The sequence below is a fragment of the Rhinichthys klamathensis genome, unplaced genomic scaffold (genome assembly GCF_029890125.1).
Source record: "Rhinichthys klamathensis goyatoka isolate OS25496 unplaced genomic scaffold, OSU_Roscu_1.1 h1tg000139l_1, whole genome shotgun sequence".
Classification (NCBI taxonomy): domain Eukaryota; kingdom Metazoa; phylum Chordata; class Actinopteri; order Cypriniformes; family Leuciscidae; genus Rhinichthys; species Rhinichthys klamathensis.
The window spans coordinates 1,792,863-1,813,822 of NW_026606674.1; the positions used below are offsets into that span (position 1 = coordinate 1,792,863).

At 43.5% G+C, this 20,960-nt stretch overlaps 1 protein-coding gene across 1 annotated transcript; it reads left to right on the forward strand.

Annotated features, from left to right (window-relative positions):
• Positions 1 to 40: 40 nt before the first annotated feature.
• LOC130089882 (scavenger receptor cysteine-rich type 1 protein M130-like) lies at positions 41 to 7,520 on the forward strand. Its single transcript, XM_056257448.1, has 14 exons — positions 41 to 395; positions 556 to 879; positions 956 to 1,273; positions 3,649 to 3,945; positions 4,056 to 4,133; positions 4,310 to 4,624; positions 4,720 to 4,923; positions 5,022 to 5,105; positions 5,598 to 5,660; positions 5,829 to 5,885; positions 5,962 to 6,063; positions 6,205 to 6,267; positions 7,218 to 7,280; positions 7,389 to 7,520. Exons 1-14 carry the CDS (start codon positions 185 to 187, stop codon positions 7,466 to 7,468), a joined length of 2,259 nt encoding a protein of 752 aa, XP_056113423.1. The 5' UTR covers positions 41 to 184; the 3' UTR covers positions 7,469 to 7,520.
• The last annotated feature ends 13,440 nt before the right edge of the window (positions 7,521 to 20,960 follow it).

Genomic DNA, 20,960 nt, shown 5'->3' on the forward strand with positions numbered 1-20,960 from the left:
TATTAAATACTAAATCTAATTATTTGATCAGTTTCTTCTTCGTTTGATCAATTTCAGTAAACTCTCTGTTCTTTGTCCAGGTTACACTGACCTCAGACTGGTCAATGGTCCTGACATCTGTTCTGGTCGAGTTGAGCGTCAGTACTTCAGTAAATGGGGCACAGTGTGTGATGCATGCTGGGATATGAGAGCTGCCAGTGTCCTCTGTAGACAGCTGAATTGTGGGATTGCTGTGTCTGTTGTGGGATCAGACTGGTTTGGAGAGGGAAGTGGTGAAATCTGGGCTGATGTGTTTGATTGTGACGGGAATGAAACAAAACTCTCAGAATGTTCCATCTCTTCATGGAGTCGAGCTGAATGTTCTCATAGACGAGATGTTGGAGTCATTTGCTCTTGTGAGTCGAAATTACTAGAAGATTTAATAGTTCACATAGTTCAAGATTAATGCCCTTTGTCGTTTATTTTTAATTGATTTGTTTTTATGTAAAATGTATTACTGATGTACATATTCTCAAACTTGCAATATTTCAATTAAACATCAGATCTTCTCTCTAGATTCCTCTCTGGCTGTTCATGATGGTCTGGTGCGGTTGTCTGGAGAAAGACAGTGTGAGGGGGAGCTGGAAGTTTCCATCCATCAGGTCTGGAGGAGAGTTCTGCTGGACTCCTGGAGTCTCACTGAATCCTCTGTGGTCTGCAGACAGCTGGGCTGTGGCTCTGTGCTGAACTTCTCCGGCTCCTCTTCATCCAGTCCTGAACACAGTCATGAGTGTGTGATGGGCTTCCAGTGCTCTGGGAGTGAAGCTCATCTGGGGAACTGCAGCTCTCCACAAACTCTCAACTGCAGCTCCACACAACAGCTGTCAATCACCTGCCTTGGTGAGAACAACAACATCTGGGCAGATTCTTCAGTTGTTAGTGATCAATAATGTGTTTTTCTCTCTCTGAATATCAGGTCGCGGGTCCATCAGGCTGGTGGGTTCTGGGGGAGACTGTGCAGGGAGGCTGGAGGTTTTTCACAGCGGCTCATGGGGGACAGTGTGTGATGACTCCTGGGATATTAAAGATGCCCATGTGGTGTGCAGACAGCTGCAGTGTGGAGTGGCCCTCAGTAACCAGCAGGTACCAGCCTGGTTTGGTCCTGGTTCTGGACCCATATGGCTGGATGAGGTGGAGTGTGAGGGGAATGAGACGTCCCTGTGGAACTGCTCTTCTCCAGGCTGGGGGAAACATGACTGTCAACACAAGGAGGATGTAGGAGTCATGTGTTCAGGTAAATGGTAAACTATCATTTAAATAATAGCATTTAAATAACCTATAAAATGTGCCTGATAATATCCAGTATACTCGCATTATGCACATCAACAGCAGTGTTGGGAACTGAGAATAGGTTCTTATTCAGAAAATATTTAGAAAATATTATAACCAATTTCGGTAAAGTTTCTTCCACATGCACTTTTCAATGCGGATGGAATACTGTAATAAAATAACCTGACAGAGTTTTCTGAAGTTCTTACTTATCAGTACTGCAACACAGCATTACTGAATCTACAGCATGAAATGGAAAGCACAACTAATGTAGTCCGATTGCTGAATTAATGACTTTCATGATTTGGTTCTTTTAGTGAATCAAAAGCACACAGCATATATAGTGTTGTGACTTCTGAACAAATGGGTCAATTCTGTTCAGTGAATCAAAAACATACAGTTTAGAACCAACTCTGAAAATTGAAATGTAGTTACTGACTGGATGCTAATACAACAAAATGTCGCTAAATATACATATTGTGCATTTGGTCAGTAGTATTTTATAAATATGAATAAATATAATATTTTTTTCACATTTTTGTTTGTTTAAAATTGTTGAGTATTACATTATATCACCCCCAAAACTATGGAGGACCAACTCTACCATATTTAAAAATAAATACAGAAATAAATAAATGCTCAATAAATAAATAGGCATACAATTAATTGCACCAAAAAATACAATAAACAAATAAATGTAGGTAGAAATTAAATTATACAGTGAGACATAAATGTGTATATCTCTTTTAATTAGCTTCTTTATTTATTCACCTTTGTAATAATTACCTTATTTATTTATTGTCCATTATAATCTTCAACTTTATTTATTAATTACTTATTTTTTGAAGTATTTATTTATGTGCATGTTATAATATTTTTGTCTGTTTTATTCTTCCTTTGTATTTTTTTACCCTATTTATTTCTTCAATGCTATTTATTTCTGCCTGTCGTTTTTACATTTCTGTATGCATTTCTGCCTCATTATGCAAATGAGGAGGGGCTGTGTCTTAAGGGGTCAACTTCTGCCCATAGAGAGCCTAAGCCCCTCCCCTCTGCTTCCGGCTCATGGGACCTTATTTCGGAAAAAATATGTTTGGTAGTCAATGGCGAGAGACAACTTATCTTTTTATTCCGTCTGAACTGTGCCCTGAATTACACATATGATGTTTGTCAATTTAAAAGATAATTATGAAAGTCAAGAAAGTCGCAGTTTGTCATAAAACAGAAGAGTGACATTTAGTTTTATGTGAAAATCGCTTAATGAACTACATCTCCCGGGAAGCGAAACAACGAGCGAGATCCGCTGCTCGTGTGTGTGCAGTCTGGTACAAAACACTCAGGCATGACGGCGTAACGTTACGATTATAACGTAACGGAACAAATGACAGACGTTAGCTTCAGTAAAGTTAGCTTCATTCATTGAGAGAAAATGTGCGCCTTTTGGGTTTGTAGTCTTTTTAATTACGTATTTTCGCAGTCTTATACCTCAACAGTTTTACATCAAACTGCGACTTTCTTGACTTTAAAATGTATCTTTTAAATTGACAATCAGGGATGAGTTCCCTAATGAATATTAATGAGTCTTCCCCTACCACCCTGCAAAAAAAAAAATCGCGGCCGGTGGCATGTAGATTCAACCGATGCAGTAAAATGCTAACCAACCAATGGGCAGAAGTTGACCCCTTAAGACACAGCCCCTCCTCATTTGCATAATGAGGCAGAAATGCATACAGAAATGTAAAAATGACAGGCAGAAATAAATAGCATTGAAGAAATAAATAGGGTAAAAAAATACAAAGGAAGAATAAAACAGACAAAAATATTATAACATGCACATAAATAAATACTTTAAAAAATAAGTAATTAATAAATAAAGTTGAAGATTATAACGGACAATAAATAAATAAGGTAATTATTACAAAGGTAAATAAATAAAGAAGCTAATTAAAAGAGGTATATACATTTATGTCTCACTGTATAATTTAATTTCTACCTACATTTATTTGTTTATTGTATTTTTTGGGGCAATTAATTGTATGCTTATTTATTTATTTCTGTATTTATTTTTAAATATGGTAGAGTTGGTCCTCCATAAAACGACTGAAAAGTTACTAAAAAATATGTGTATATACCCTTTGTATGAATTGTTTTAAACATATTTATTATTAAAATTATCTCATTCTTTTAAAATGGATTTGCATTTTGTTTTTCCAAATATTTATACCTTAAAAGCACTAAAAGAAGCATCAATTGATTTAAACGTCAAATTATTTTATGGTTTCCATCTCAAATGAACAGATTCACTTGAGTTTACATTGATTTTCATCCTTTTCCATCTAGAGTTTAAAGAGATCAGGTTAACTGAGGGCTGTGAAGGGAATGTGGAGGTTTTCTACAATGGATCCTGGGGAAATGTGTGTTACCATACGATGAACAGAGACACAGCGAGTCTGATCTGTCAAGAGCTGAACTGTGGAAGATCTGGCAGTGAACCCAGTAATGCAGAGGGACTGAAGTCTCATAACTGGCTTGAATTTTTTAAATGTCGGCAACATGACTCTGCTTTATGGCAGTGTCAATCTTCAGCCTGGGGACAGTGTGTATGTCCTAATGAAGTGGCCAAAATCACCTGCTCAGGTAAGATAATTTTTAACTGATTTAAGATAGTTCGACATGATCATATTTGGTTCAATATTATTTATGTCTAATATTCTGATTAGTGATGTTTTGAAACTTTAATATTTCAGAGAAGGAAAATCATGAGTCTCCTCAGAGTCGTCTGACATGTTCAAACTCTCCGTCTCCTCACCAGAGACAGTGTTCAAGTAAGTTTATCATAAGCTTATATTTCCTTTTTTTCTTATATATTTTTTTGTACAGTAAATTTTTTTTTATTCCACAGTCAAAATTAATCACAGCTTTAAAGTCCTCCAGTTTCAGTGTGTGTTTGTTGTAAATGTTGTGCTGAAGCTGGTCAGTGATGTTGCTGTGTGTGTTTTAGAGCATGTTCCTCTCAGACTGAGTGGAGGTTTGGGCCGGTGCTCTGGGAGGCTGGAGGTGTATCATAACGCTGTGTGGGGTTCAGTCTGTGCTGATCTGTGGGACATCAGCGATGCTCAGGTGGTCTGCAGGCAGCTGGGTTGTGGAGACGCACTGAGGGCTGATGGGAATTCAGTCTTTGGTGCTGGTGAAGGTGTTGTGTGGCTGAACAGAGTCGAGTGCAGAGGGAATGAGATTCACCTGTGGGACTGTCCTCTCTCCCTGAAGAATCACACTGACTGTTCTCACAAAGAGTACGCTGGACTCACATGTGCAGGTCACAATAACACACTGACAAATAGTAGTCATTTTAATGCTAATAATCTTTGTCTATTTGCATGATTTTGAATGTGTTTATGTCTGTTTTGCCAGATTTGTCAGTGTCCACTACTCCTGCCACAACAACATCAGCTTCTCCTCCAGTTTCTCAGACAGTGCGCTCAACATCAGTCACTCCTCCACAAACTCCTCCAGCAGCGTCTCTCTCTGTGCTTGTGGTTGTACTGGGAGTTTTGCTCTTACTGCTCTTAGTGCCCCTGCTTATACTGGTTCAGCAGAACAGAGTGATGAGGAGAGGTAGGAGAGATCCAGAGACTGTCATATTGTGTCTTATTCAGTGTGTGATCAGTCATGTGTTGTGAACTGACAGCAGGTTTGTCTGTCTACACTCACAGCTCTCTCTAAGAGGAGACACAGGGCGACGACTGAGGCCGTTTATGAGGAGATTCATCACAGACACAATCACTTCACTCAGAGAGGTGAGACATGAGACATGAAACTTATTTAATATGATTATTAAGAGAGTCTGTCAGACACTTGATGTTCATATTATTAGTCCTGTTAAACCTCCTGATTCAAACCAGAGAATTCCTCACAGAAAACCACAGAGCTGCAGGTGCATGTATATGTGTGTGTGTGTGTGTGTGTGTGTGTGTGTGTGTGTGTGTGTGTGTGTGTGTGTGTGTGTGTCTTCCTGTATGTATTTTTAGAGGGTAATAAGGTGCGTGTGTGTGTGTGTGTGTATTTGTTTCTTCCTGTGTGTATTTCTGGAAGGCAGTGAGGAATGGGTTCATGTGAGGATACATGTGTGTTTGCTAATAGGCCTAACAACAAACAAACAGAAACAAACATGAGATTTCTGCCTCTAATGTTTTTAAAAAAGTAAGAGTTTTATGATCCAATGGAAATGAGGATTCAGTCTGTTTGTGATGATGGACATTTTTTCTGATTGTTTTTCTCTCCTTTAACAGGAGGGAGTCTCGTCTCTGAAGAACTGCATTCTGGATATGAAGATGCTGATGAGCTTCTCTCAGGTTAGACAGCAGAAGCGCATATTCATTCCATCCAAAATACTTTTTCATTGAAATGAACCTAAATAAATAAATGTAATTAACAAATTCTAATAAATATTTGACTAATGACACTATACCTTTTAAATACTGTTGTTTATTTATATATCAACATTATGTTCTCCTTTTTAGCAAAAGATTTCAAGACTGTATATTATGATGATGTCACCAATAGCAGTGGCCTGAAAGGTCAGTGACCTTTTTAATTGATCACATGATTTATTACCAGATGATTAATAACTTTGGTCTCATGACCTGCAACAAGAACAAATTTTGGGTTTTGTATCCAAACATATTCTGTGGAATATCACACCAGGATACTACGATGATGTCATCACTGATGGACTGAAACCAGATCGTGAGACAGGTGTCGTTCTGTTATTCTATAATAGCATATTGAAATACTTCAGTACCGGTATATTAAAGTTACATAAGTATATTAACTGATTAAAAAAGTATTTTGAATGTGATTAATTTGTGTGTTTGTGATGAATGTGTGATTTTGTAGAAGACACCCCTGAGAGCTATGATGACGTAATCACCAGTGGACAGAACTCTTATATCAAAAAAGGTTTAATTTTTTTTTTTTTTTTTTATATTCCTTTAAAATAAACCTCATAACTGATAATATTTTAAAATTACTCTCTTAATGTTTTTTGGCTTCTATTTAACTTTTTTGGGCTTATATTTGCACGTGTAGTTAACATGCTAGAGAATTATGATGATGTCATCATTAATGGACAGACCTCGCAAATAGGTGGGTTGAACAGAACTACATTAATTTTCACCCTTACATGTTTACATGAGTATTAGACATGAGTTTTGTATATAATCAAGTCACTTAAAGGTAAAAATGATCCTTCAAATAAGACAAAAGATGTGTCCCAATTCAGAGGCTGCATCCTTTGAAGGCCACGAAGGTCGGATCAAACATTGTTAAATGGGACGGTCTACAGGCGATTGTTCTTGTCGCCTAGCAACTGTGACAGCTGACATTATAGAGCGGCAGTGACTTTGTACTGGACTTTTTGGAAAGTTTTATCAAACAGTCTGAAACCAAAACCGGGTTCACAAACTTTCTAAATATGTTCACTATGGTCCATTTCTATATAATAAAGAGTATAAACTATATATAATCACATCTTAGTAAGATATGTCAACATTTGAACCGCTTTAACGTTTTTTATTTTTATTTTTACATTTGTATCGTTAGATATTTGAGTAAGCTGAAAGGCAATGCTTGCATTTAAAAGTGTAATTCGGCAATTTTTCTACAAAAATCCTGTCGCCACCAGAGCGCAATGCATCCTGGGCCAGGCAAGGCCACGGAGGATCCGTCTGTTGTATCCTTCATTTCACAGGAAACAAAGGCACATTTGGAGGCCGCATTTGAAGCAGACAGGGAGAAAGTCTTCGTCGCACTACGGTGACACAATCGGCCTTCGAATGATGCAGCATCTGAATTAGGACGCAGCAAAAGTGTTTTATATTCTGATGTTTTTTTATGTCATTCTTGATCAGAGGGAGTTCAGGAGGACTATGATGATGTGATGAGTGTGAGTGAAGATGTGAGAAACCTGTTAGGTAAGTTATTAAGTTAAGTTATTGTTAGTATGTTTTCCAGATTCATAGACTTCAAAAAATTAATCTGATTATTTACAACATTAATTAAGATTTTGTTTTTAATAAAAGATTATGATGATGTGGAGGAGGAGTCCAAAAAAGAAGGGGGGCCATTCGGCTCAATGACCACGCCGGTTCAAGAAATTTGAAGACTCATAAGTTCGAGTGAAATTGCTATTGATATATCAAATCTCAGGTTTTATGTGTTTTTTTTTTTGTTTTTGTTTTTTAAATGTATATGCCTCTGTGTGATTTTGTATGGTTTATTATGACCTTGTTAATAGCAGTAAAACAAACAACAATGCCTTTTCTGCAAAATTACCAAAATAAACAAAAATGTTATGTAACAGCCTCACCATGGTGACAGTAGTACTTGAATTTTTATGAGTGGATAATGCTGATTTAAAAAAAAAAAATTATATATATATTTTGGATGCATTAAATAACTTTTACAATAACCCTGTTAGTTGATCTGTATCAAATATTATTATTTTATGTGGTCAGGCGTGTTTTAACCAGTAAATAAATATGCATATTGCTTGTCTGTTTGCCATTTTACTTTTAAATCCATTCTCAGGCTGTAGATGAATGACATGTGAAGGCCAATGGTTACCCATACTCTGAAATGTTTCTCTCCAATTGAGTGCACACACATTAGCAGTAATGAACACACACACTGCAAACTGTGGACACACACACTCGGAGCAGTGGGCAGCCATTTTTCTGTGGCGCCCGGGGAGCGATTGGGGGTTAGGTGCTTTGCTCAAGGGCACCTCACTCGTTTCCTGCCGGTAGGATATTGAGAATCAAACCCACAATCTTTGGGTTCCAAGTCTGACTCTCTAACCATTAGGCAATGACTGCCCAACAAAGGGAAAGTGACATGTGAAGGTAAAGTATGTGTCATAATGTGGGTCTTGTGTCCTGTCATGTTTAGTGTCATTAGAGTCTTGTCATTAGTTTTCCCAGGTGTTTCCCATTTACCACGCCCCCTTGTTATCCTATCTAGCTCGTGTGTCTGATTATTTAAGCCCTGTGTTTCTGCCCTGTCTTTGTGAGTTGTTATATATGTTTCAGGATTAACGTGAGTGTTGGTTTCCCAGTGTTAAGATTCTTGTTCCGCGTTCTGAGTTTCTGTTTATTTAAATAAAGCGTGTAAACTGCGTTTGGTTCCAGCCTCCGATCTGCCTTCACCGCATCACGTTACAGAACAACTCACCGCAAAATGGATCCAGCAGTCGCTCCCACAGTTGTCAGCAACCAGGCCCTCAGAAGTTTCCTTGCCTCGATATTTCAGGAAGGCCAGTCCATCGAGAGGTATGTGAGGGACTTTATGTCGTGCTGTCGTCTGGGGGCTTTAGACGACCTCGAGCTCATGGACTTGTTTTGGAGCGGGTTGGACGAGGACGTTGCCCAGTTAATGCCGGATGACTGTACCAGCTGGACCCTGGAGGGGTATGTCAACCTGGCCCTCTTCAGGAGCGGTTCATCATTTACTGTGGGCGTGGAGGAGAAGCGGCGAGAGACCGCGCTTCACTTCAGCTCAGCCGAACCCGCGCTCCTATAGCCCGCGCTTCACGTCTGCTTAGCCGAACCCGCGCTGCACGTCTGCTCCGCCAAACCCACTCTTCGTGTCGGACCCCTCGAGCCCGTATTCCGCACTGGTCCTGTTGATTTTGCTAATCCAGAAACCGCGGCGGAGGTTTCACCAGCCGAACCGGAGTTTGAACGCGTGCCAGCCGGCGCGAACGAGTCAAGTGCCGCCGAGTCAAGTGAGTCAAGTGCCGCCGAGTCAAGTGAGTCAAGTGAGTCAAGTTCCAAGTCAAGTGAGTCAAGTTCCAAGTCAAGTGAGTCAAGTTCCAAGTCAAGTTCCAAGTCAAGTGAGTCAAGTTCCAAGTCAAGTGAGTCAAGTGAGTCAAGTTCCAAGTCAAGTGAGTCAAGTGCCGCCGAGTCAAGTGAGTCAAGTTCCAAGTCAAGTGAATCCAGTTCCAAGTCAAGTGAATCCAGCCCAGTGAAGCGCCGTCGCAGAAGGAAGAGAGGGAGGACTCGTTTGGCTCGCCAGGCTCCGGAGGGCGTTCCCAGACTCCTCGCCCTGCCGGCCCCGCCTCTGCGCCTCGCCCTGCCGGCCCCGCCTCTGCGCCTCGCCCTGCCAGCCCCGCCTCTGCGCCTCGCCCTGCCGGCCCCGCCTCTGCGCCTCGCCCTGCCGGCCCCGCCTCTGCGCCTCGCCCTGCCTGCGCCCTTCAAGCTCCGGGAGGGCTTTCCTGAACCCGTGGATTTCCCCAAGTATTTTTTGCGGGGGGGCCAAGGGTCCGGTGAGGAGACCATGAGGGCTTCTCCACCATGGCCACCCGAGGAGGCTTCACCTCCATGGCCGCCATCTCGTCCTGCTCCGCCCTGGCCGCCATCTCGTCCTGCTCCGCCCTGGTCACCGGCCCAGTCTGGTCCGCCCACGCTCTGCGGCCCAGGCCCGCCTTGCCTAGGTCCTGTTCCCGTTCCCCTGCACGGGCCTGGCCCTCCATCCCTCCCCCAAGACCGCCTGTGCTTCACCGCCCTCCTGAACTTTTTTGGGTTTTTTTGTTTTTGTTTTGTTGTGCGTCAGGAGCCGCCCTTAAGGGGGGGGGTTATGTCATAATGTGGGTCTTGTGTCCTGTCGTGTTTAGTGTCATTAGTGTCTTGTCATTAGTTTTCCCAGGTGTTTCCCATTTACCACGCCCCCTTGTTTTCCTATCTAGCTCGTGTGTCTGATTATTTAAGCCCTGTGTTTCTGCCCTGTCTTTGTGAGTTGTTATATATGTTTCAGGATTAACGTGAGTGTTGGTTTCCCAGTGTTAAGATTCTTGTTCCGCGTTCTGAGTTTCTGTTTATTTAAATAAAGCGTGTAAACTGCGTTTGGATCCATCCTCCTATCTGCCTTCACCGCATCACGTTACAGTATGGTAACCCATTTGGAGTCGGAATTTGTCCATCTGCATTTAACCCATCCAAGTTAGTGCACACAGACACACACACATTTGTTTGTTTTGTTATATAGGGCTATTTGTAAGTCAACAATCTGCAACATGTGAATGAACCATATGAATAACTTTGTAATAACTTTAACACTATATTAGGCTATGAGTTAATAATGCTCAACAAAAGAACAGAACCCCAGTGCAGCTTTATAGCCATGTTAAAAATAACATGTGGCAATAAATTTTTCCAATTTCATCTACAGTGTTGCAGCCATAAATGAAACCATATGGTAATGTCATTCTATTTTTTTGGTACTTTTAGTTTTCTTTTGGTTGAAAATTGTCCATAACTGCAGCTGCAAATGCAGATTTTGAACGTAATAAAGAGCTTCTTGATTGCTGACAAACGTGTGTGGTTGCAGGTTTCGTTTCAGTTGATATGGTAAAGACAAACTTTTTTTGTGTCTTGTTTTTCTCTGTGTTATAAAATACCTCCAAAGATTCAGTGTGCAAGTTTGAATCATTCAATTTACATTTTACATTTACATTTATTCATTTAGCAGACGCTTTTATCCAAAGCGACTTACAAATGAGAACAATAGAAGCAGTTAAACTAACAGTAGGACAACAATACGTAAGTGCTATAACCCCTCTCAGTTTAATTTTAGTGCAGTTTTTTTTTTTTTTTTATAGAATAGAAGAGAAGAGAAAGTGTTAATTCTACTGAATCAAGTGCTGCCGAAAAAGATATGTCTTCAGCAGTTTCTTGAAAGTGGCTACTGACTCAGAAGCTCTGGTTGAGTTAGGCAGATCATTCCACCAACAGGGAACAGCCATGGTAAAGGTCCGAGAAAGAGATTTTGTGCCTCTTTGAGATGGTACCACAAGACGACATTCGCTAGCAGAGCGCAGGTTTCTGGATGGCACATAAGTCTGAAGTAATGAGTTTAGGTAAGAGGGAGCAGTGCCAGTGGTTGTTCTGTAGGCAAACGTCAGTGCCTTGAATTTAATGCGAGCGGCAACTGGCAACCAGTGCAATTGTGTGAGGAGAGGAGTGACGTGTGCTCTCTTCGGCTCATTGAAGACTACTCTGGCTGCAGCATTCTGGATCAATTGTAGAGGTTTGACAGAGCAAGCTGGAAGACCAGCCAGGAGAGCATTACAATAGTCCAGTCTGGATAAAACAAGTGCTTGGACAAGGAGTTGTGTGGCATGCTCTGTAAGGAAGGGCCTGATCCTCCTAATGTTGTGCAAGGCAAATCTGCAGGACCGGGCAGTTCTAGCAATGTGGTCTGTGAATTTCAACTGATCATCAATTACAACCCCAAGGTTCTTAGCTGACCTTGATGGAGTTATGGATGACGAGCCTAGCTGAATGGAGAAGTTGTGATGAAGTGTTGGGTTGGCCGGGACCACAAGTAGCTCTGTCTTCGCAAGGTTTAGTTGAAGGTGGTGGTCCTTTATCCAGCCAGAAATGTCTGTCAGGCAGGCTGAGATACGAGCAGCTACCGTCGGATCGTCAGGCTGGAATGAGAGGTAGAGTTGCGTGTCATCAGCATAGCAATGATAGGAAAAGCCATGTTTCTGAATCACAGATCCTAGTGATGTCATGTAGATGGAGAAGAGGAGTGGTCCAAGCACTGAGCCCTGAGGCACCCCAGTAGCTAGATGTTGGGTCTTAGATGCCACACCTCTCCACGACACCCTAAAGGACCTACCTGAGAGGTAAGACTCGAACCATTGGAGTGCAGTTCCCTAGATGCCCTTCATCTTTAGGATTGACAGGAGGATCTGGTGGTTAACTGTGTCAAAAGCAGCAGACAGATCCAGCAGGATGAGGACTGAGGATTTGGAAGCTGCTCTTGCCAGTCTCAGAGCTTCAATTACTGAGAGCAGGGCAGTCTCAGTTGAATGTCCACTTTTGAAACCAGACTGATTGTCGTCCAAGAGGTTGTTCTGTGTAAGAAAGGAGGAGATCTGGTTGAAAACAACTCGTTCAAGTGTTTTCGCGACAAATGGAAGAAGAGATACCGGTCTGTAACTTGTTAGATGTGCTGGATTTAGATTGGGTTTCTTAAGCAGTGGGGTTACTCGAGCCTGCTTAAAAGCTGTGGGAAAGGTACCAGTGTGAAGAGAGGTGTTTATGATGTGCGTGAGTGTGGGTACAACTGAGGAAGAAATGGCTTGAAGTAGCTTAGTGGGGATAGGATCAAGCGGACAGGTAGTAGGGCGATTGGAAAGGAGGAGTTTAGAGACTTCCGCCTCTGAAAGTAGAGAGAAGGAGGGTAGAATGTGTGCGTTTGTTGGTAAAATGTGTGTGTCAGTTTGTGGATTGGTAAATTGGCCGCTGATGGTGGTTGTTTTTTCTATGAAGAATGTGGCAAAATCGTCAGCTTTTAGGGTTGATGAAGGAGGAGGAGGAGGAGGGTTAAGAAGAGAGGAGAAGGTTTTGAAAAGCATGCGAGAGTCAGAAGAATTGAAAATTTTGTTGTGATAGTAAGCCATTTTAGCAGTAGAGATATTAGCAGAGAAGGAAGAGAGAAGGGATTGATAAAGACCCAGGTCTGTCGAATCTTTCGATTTGCGCCACTTCCTCTCTGCACCCCTGAGTTTAGTACGATGTTCGCGAAGAATATCAGTTAACCAGGGGGCAGAGGGTGTGGCGCGGGCTGGCCTGGAGGAAAGGGGACAGAAGTTGTCCAAGCAGGATGTTAAAGTGGAGAAAAGAGTATCAGTTGCACTGTTAGTATCAAGTGTTGAGAGCTGATCAGGTGGAGGAAGTGTGGATGAGACCAAAGAGGATAGGTGAGAGGGTGAAAGTGAGCGTAGGTTTCGTCGAAAGGTGACCTGTGGAGGAGTGTGTGTTGTGTTCTGAGGCAGGTTGAGGTTGAGAGTGAGGAGGAAGTGATCTGAGGTGTGCAGTGGAGTGACCAGTGTATTGTCCGTAGAGCAGTAGCGTGTGTAGATAAGGTCCAATTGGTTACCTGATTTGTGAGTAGCCACAGTAGATACTCGCTTGAGGTCGAATGATGCAAGCAGGGTGTGGAAATCAGCAGCCTGACGTTTTTCTAGGTGGAAGTTGAAACATTCAGTAAAAAGTATTGTTATTATCTTAAATGGCCAATTGTACCTAAAATAAAGGAGATGCAGTTTAGAATTATCAATAATGTTTATCCTGCTGCTGAAATCTTAAGGAATAGATTCCGTTTTGAAGTAGATTTATGCGGATTTTGCTCAAAAGAGCCTGAAACCATTGAACATCTATTTTTTTCTTGTCCGGTCACACTGAAATTCTGGCAGGATCTTTACAGCTGGCTAAGTATTGGTAATGATATTCCTTCACTGAATGTATCTCAGGTTTTGATATATGTGTCACGGTTGATCAATTCACCGTCTCTCTCTCGTCCTGCGTGCTGTTGCGTGTGTGTGGGTGTGGCCGCTGATCATCCTTGATTAGCGGCGCCAGCTGGTTCCACTTGTTTGTCCCTTTATATGTCAGTAACTGCTGTCTCATGTTGTCAGATCGTTGTTTGGTATCCCTGGCGTGTTCCTGTTCCTGTTCCCGTGTCTGTCTTCCTGGATCGTGGATTCCCTGTGTCTCTCGTCGTGTCGGGTTGTTTGGATTACTTCACCTTCACTGGACCACAGAGCACCTTCTTGGGATTACCACCGGATCACAGAGCACCACCGTTGGATCACCGAGCACCATCACCAGTTGTCCACCGAGGTCCCTGCGTCACCTCACATCCTGCGCTGGTGTCCGCTCGACCATTCCTCTGTGTTGTGTTCCCTGTGTGTTTGTACTTTTCTGACCTTTTGAGATAATAAATAGCGTTCTTTGCAATTGCATCCTGCCTTTGTCGTTCCGTAACAGAACGATCTGACCACATCATGGATGCAGCAAGCGCTACGAGCTGGGATGACTTCGCTGCCATGAGCATCTCAAGAATGGATCAACAACAAGAGTCGATCGCCAACACTGGTCGGGCGGTCCAAGCGCTTGTGACGCAGGTGTCCGAGCTCACCCAACAGCTTCAACAACTTAGAGATCCCACTGTGCCGCCCACACCGCCCGTTCAACCCATTCCACCGGAGTCGCATCATCAGCGAGAGCCACGACTTCCTACACCAGAAGGGTATGCAGGTGAACCTGAATATTGCAGAGCTTTCCTGACTCGTTGCTCTATGCATTTTGCCTTACAGCCCCAGACGTTCAGTCAAGAACAATCGAAGGTGGCGTTTGTGATCACTCTGCTCTCTGGCAAAGCGGCTCTTTGGGGAACGGCGGTGTGGGAGAATCAAGACCCATGCTGCGCCTCGTTCCAGGCACTCTCCGAGGAGATGAGGAGGGTTTTCGATCGCGCGGTAGCGGGTAGGGAGGCAGCCAGACTACTCACTGATCTCCGCCAAGGTAACGGCTCGGTGTCGGAATATTCCATCCGGTTCCGCACCCTGGCTGCAGAGTGCCGTTGGAACGAGGAGGCACAGTGGGATAGTTTCCTGCATGGGTTGGCTGACCGTGTCCAACGAGAGATCTACATGCTGGATCTACCACCTCGACTTAATGGACTCATTGAACTGGCATTGAGAGTGGATGCACGCCTGAGTAGGATGGGTCGCGTCCTACAGAACCAGCCATTTCGTGGCGCGGAGGGTTCGCGCGCTGATTACGTGGACACGGTCAGCCCCGTCTCCGATCCCGAGCCCATGCAGGTGGGTAGAGCTCGGCTTTCCCGGGAGGAGAGAGAACGGCGGAGGTCCCAGGGACTGTGCTTATACTGCGGGAAGATGGGGCACTTTATTCACTCGTGCCCAGTAAAAGATCAAGCCCGGTAGTAACTATGAGGCTACTATCGGGTGGGATCTCCGCCAGGAAGACCTCATCACCATCATCATCTACCCTCCTCCCGGTAAGACTTAGGTGGGCAACTCACACGCACGACACGAAGGCTTTACTGGACTCGGGGGCAGAAGGTAATTTTATGGACTCTGGACTGGCACAACGTCTTCACATTCCTGTTTCTACTCTCACACACAAGATCGCCGTCAATGCTCTCAATGGACAACAACTTCCTAACATATCACATACCACTGAACCCATCACTCTCATTACATCTGGCAATCACACTGAGACAATAACATTCCTCCTCATGGACTCTCCACTTACACCCATTGTACTTGGTCACCCGTGGCTCACTCAACACAACCCCAGAGTCGATTGGGGTCACAATTCTGTATCTATGTGGAGTAATATGTGTCATGAGTCATGTCTAGTGTCTGCGTGTTCGTCTGTACCAGTCTCTGTGTTCCAGGAGGAGGCGGTGAATTTGTTGAACGTGCCCGAGGAGTACCAGGACCTGAGGGAAGTGTTCAGTAAGTCTCGTGCTGCTTCTCTTCCTCCGCATCGTCCCTATGACTGTGCCATAGATTTAGTGCCAGGTAAGTCTCCGCCTAAGGGCAAATTATATTCGCTTTCTGTCCCAGAGAGGGAGGCTATGGAGAAATATATTTCTGATTCTCTGGCATCCAGGTTCATTCGCCCTTCCTCATCTCCTGCGGGGGCGGGGTTCTTTTTTGTGGGGAAGAAGGATGGATCTCTGCGACCGTGTATTGATTACCGGGGGTTGAACAACATCACGGTAAAGAATACTTATCCTTTGCCGTTGATGTCTTCAGCCTTCGAGCGGTTACAGGGAGCGTCCATCTTCACAAAACTGGATTTACGTAACGCTTATCATTTGGTTCGCATAAGGAAGGGCGATGAATGGAAGACCGCGTTCAATACCCCTAGGGGGCACTTTGAATACTTGGTCATGCCGTTCGGGCTGTCCAACTCCCCGGCGGTCTTCCAGGCACTCGTCAATGACGTGTTGAGAGATATGGTCGACCAATTCATATATGTTTACCTGGATGACATATTGATTTTTTCATCTTCTCTCCAGGAACACGTTCAGCACGTCAGACGAGTGCTTCAGAGGTTGTTAGAGAATGGGCTTTTTGTCAAGGCGGAGAAATGCGTGTTTCATGCACAGTCTGTTCCTTTCCTAGGGTACATCGTCTCGTCTGAGGGAATGCGTATGGATCCTGACAAGGTTAAGGCTGTGATTGATTGGCCAAGTCCAGATTCCCGTAAGGCCCTACAGAGGTTCCTGGGGTTCGCCAATTTTTATCGGCGTTTTATTCGCAACTTCAGCCAACTAGCCGCACCTCTGACTGCCTTGACCTCCCCCAGAACGACGTTCAGGTGGTCCGATACAGCCGAGGCTGTATTCGCTAAACTTAAGAGCCGCTTCGTTTCGGCTCCCATCCTCGTTGCCCCTGATCCATCACGTCAGTTCGTGGTGGAGGTCGACGCGTCAGAGGTGGGGGTAGGAGCAGTTCTTTCCCAACGCTCTTCCACAGACGACAAGATGCACCCTTGCGCGTTTTTGTCCCATCGTTTGTCACCTGCCGAGAGTAACTATGACATTGGTAACAGAGAGCTGTTGGCAGTCAAGTTAGCGCTGGAGGAATGGCGTCACTGGTTAGAAGGGTCAGGTGTCCCTTTTATCGTATGGACCGATCACAAGAATCTAGAGTATATTAGAACCGCCAAAAGACTCAACTCTAGGCAGGCTCGATGGGCACTTTTTTTCGGACGTTTTGACTTTACTCTTTCGTACCGCCCGGGTTCCAAGAACATCAAACCCGATTCTTTATCTCGTATTTTTGACCAATCCGAACGCCCGTCCACTCCCGAGTGTATTTTACCCGAGACTTTAGTCGTCTCCACTCTTAGGTGGGAGGTCGAATCGAAGGTCATGAAGGCCTTAGAAGGGGTAACGCCTCCGCCCGATTGCCCATCGAATCGCTTATTTGTGCCAGAAGAGTGTCGGTCCGACGTTATTCAGTGGGGGCATTGTTCCAGCGTGGCCTGTCATCCAGGAGCTAATCGCACCAGTTTTTTGGTAAGGCAACGATTCTGGTGGCCACTTATGGCTCGTGACATCCGCAGTTTTGTCTTGGCTTGCTCGGTTTGTGCCACTGGTAAATCCTCCAATCGACCCCCAGATGGGTTACTCCAACCGCTGTCTGTCCCTTCGAGACCCTGGTCCCACATTGCGCTAGATTTTATCACCGCCCTCCCGCCCTCCCAGGGCAAGACAGTCGTTTTGACTGTCGTGGACCGGTTCTCGAAGGCGGCTCACTTTATTCCCTTGCCTAAATTACCCTCCGCCAAGGAGACAGCGGTAACTGTCATTGATCACGTCTTTCGCTTACATGGCCTCCCGATGGACGTGGTTTCTGACAGGGGTCCCCAATTTGTGTCCAAATTTTGGCAAGAGTTTTGTAAATTACTGGGGGCGACTGTCAGTCTTTCTTCGGGGTTCCATCCCCAAAGCAATGGCCAAACCGAGAGAGCCAACCAAGATTTGGAGAGAGTGTTGCGATGTTTGGTTTCCAAGAATCCTTCCTCCTGGAGCCAACAACTTTCTATGGTGGAGTACGCACACAACTCATTACCAGTGTCATCCACGGGCCTCACACCGTTCGAAGCTAGTTTAGGGTACCAGCCACCAGTTTTTTCCAGTACGGAATCCGAGATCGCGGTCCCCTCTGCTCACGCCTTCGTCCAGAGGTGCCGCCACACTTGGACTAGAGCCCGTGAGACTCTTCTCCAAGTGGGGGCGCGCACCAAGGCTAAGGCCGATCGCCACCGGTCGAAGCCTCCGATATACGTCGTTGGTCAAAAAGTGTGGCTTTCTACTAAGAACATTCCTCTCCGATCCGTGTCTAACAAGCTTGCTCCTAAATTTATTGGCCCATTCCCTGTCACCAAGATCATTAGTCCGGTGACAGTCCGCCTCAAACTTCCTCCTGCGTACAGGAGAATTCATCCCGCCTTCCATGTGTCCAAAATTAAACCTGTGTTTTATGCACCCATTAATCCGCCGGTCCCGGTTCCCCCTCCGCCGCGACTCGTAGACGGGGAACCATCTTATTCGGTTAATCGCATTCTGGACTCGAGAAGGAGGGGACGCGGATTCCAGTACCTGGTGGATTGGGAGGGTTACGGTCCGGAGGAGAGAAGTTGGGTTCCTGCTAGGGACATTCTGGATCACTCCCTGATCGATGATTACAATCGACAGGTAAGTCCGTCGAGGATCGCCAGGAGGCGTTCCTAGGGGAGGGGGTACTGTCACGGTTGATCAATTCACCGTCTCTCTCTCGTCCTGCGTGCTGTTGCGTGTGTGTGGGTGTGGCCGCTGATCATCCTTGATTAGCGGCGCCAGCTGGTTCCACTTGTTTGTCCCTTTATATGTCAGTAACTGCTGTCTCATGTTGTCAGATCGTTGTTTGGTATCCCTGGCGTGTTCCTGTTCCTGTTCCCGTGTCTGTCTTCCTGGATCGTGGATTCCCTGTGTCTCTCGTCGTGTCGGGTTGTTTGGATTACTTCACCTTCACTGGACCACAGAGCACCTTCTTGGGATTACCACCGGATCACAGAGCACCACCGTTGGATCACCGAGCACCATCACCAGTTGTCCACCGAGGTCCCTGCGTCACCTCACATCCTGCGCTGGTGTCCGCTCGACCATTCCTCTGTGTTGTGTTCCCTGTGTGTTTGTACTTTTCTGACCTTTTGAGATAATAAATAGCGTTCTTTGCAATTGCATCCTGCCTTTGTCGTTCCGTAACAATATGTAGACGGTCTCTCTAAAAATGTGTCATTGATGTTAAACGTTATTATTTCCTTGGGTAAATATCATATTCATAAAAGCAAGTGGAACAACAGTAAACCCTCTTTTATTTGTTTTAAAAATGAATTTAAGATTTATTTAGCATCCATTAAATACTTATCCAAAGATAATCAATCCCTTTGTAAACTGTATAAAAACATGTATGAGTCTCTTTCTTTCTAATTTTTGTTTGTTTTTGTCTAAGATTTATTTATTTAATTTTTTCCTTGCAATTTGTAACCCCCTTAAATGTTTGATTTATGCTTTTGTTCATTGTACTAATTATGCAATTGTTTTTTGGGGTTTTTTTTTGTTCTATGAACCTATGTAAGCATAGGCGTATATGCACAGATATACGAATGGAGTTATTTTTTGTCTGCATATTATTGTTCCCTATTTGAGTTTGTAAATTGATACTGTTTAAAAAAAAAAAAAAAAAATGTCAAGGGTATAGTCACCATAAGTCTGTCATCTCATCGTTTTACTGCCACCCATAGGAATAGATCGGTATTGCGCAGCTGCAAAGTGCAAACTTGGTCGAGTTTTCCTATATGATGAACTGGGTAAAGGCATATACTTTATTGTTTTTAAAAAATTCATTATTATGTTTTAACAAAATGCTTTCCCTTACACTCTTTTGTGAAATAATATTTACTGTGCACTTGAAGAGCATGACAAGCATTGCTAATATAGGCTATTTCTGAATATATTATTATTAAAATGAATCTTTAAAACAGCACATTTGATTTCTGTTTGTATCCAACAAATATTTCTAAACCTGGACTCAAAGTGAAACATGAAGCAGTTAGTTATCCGTGTTTGTATTTGTATATCTGCAAATGCTGTGCTTTGATGCTGTAAATAAACTGGAATGTTTCCTGTATGTGTGACTGTCACCCCTCTATCTTGCATGTTTCTCCCCAGTTAAGCGTCTATAAGGTGGAGGAGGAGTCCTGTTCATCAGTGTTGACGTGCTTTTAATAAATATGGTGAGAATCATAAATACGTCTTCTGATTTGTCAGTGGAACTGTTTGATGATTTCCTCTCTTCTGTCTAATAAGGTAAAAGTGACTTTGATTGGCTTGTTGTTTGGTGATTGTAGAGCCTTCTGTCTCTGTCTCTCTTCTTCAATCTTTCACTTCTGAGTTGATCAAGAAGAGTGTATGATCAGTGAAGATGGAGAGCTATCTCACACTCATTTTTTTGTCATCTGTGATCAGACTCGCCACAGCTGGTACGTACACACACACAGGATCATTATGTGTGAGTTAATGTTGTAGTGATTGACTCTGTTTTTGTGTTATGAATTGGTCATAATATAATTAATAGTTCAATTTGTGTAGGCTATGTGTAATATTTGAATCAATATAAAAGTGAATTTCCTTCTCTCATGGTAATTTTTCTCTATTCCTCTCTTTCACTGATTCAATCTCTGTTGATGTCCATCGTCTCACACATACATTTTATACACAACTTTCTATATCTCGTTTGCAGGAAACGTGAGGCTGGTGGGTGGCAAAAATTCCTGTGCTGGTAGATTGGAGGTTTATTATAGTGGTCAGTGGGGAACCGTGTGTGATGATTATTGGGGTTTGACAAACACTGCAGTGGTGTGTAAAGAGTTGGACTGTGGTGATACTTCAAATACAATGCGTGTTGCTTACTTTGGACCAGGATCAGGACAAATCTGGCTGGATAATGTGAAATGTAGGGGGTCAGAGTCTTCAGTATTTAAATGCCCAAGAAGAAAAATTGGTGAACACGATTGTAAACACAGTGAAGATGTTGGGGTTATCTGCTCAGGTAAGTTATTATCTGCTTTATATTTTTTTCATATTATCATTTAATAATAATTTATAAAAGTGACAGTTGAAACATTTGACATTGGAAAACAGAACATTACTTTAGCAATTAAGCTATCAACAATATAGCATTTGTGAATATTTCAAGGCTTTACTTTGAATGTTTT

What these genes read in the sequence shown, in the direction of transcription:
- LOC130089882 (XM_056257448.1), top strand. Translation starts at nt 185, where the DNA reads ATGAGAGCTGCCAGTGTCCTCTGTAGACAGCTGAATTGTGGGATTGCT. An exon ending in GCTGTCAATCACCTGCCTTG is followed by an intron (nt 880 to 955) that starts GTGAGAACAACA and finishes TCTGAATATCAG; the next exon opens with GTCGCGGGTCCATCAGGCTG. An exon ending in CAATCACTTCACTCAGAGAG is followed by an intron (nt 5,106 to 5,597) that starts GTGAGACATGAG and finishes CTCCTTTAACAG; the next exon opens with GAGGGAGTCTCGTCTCTGAA.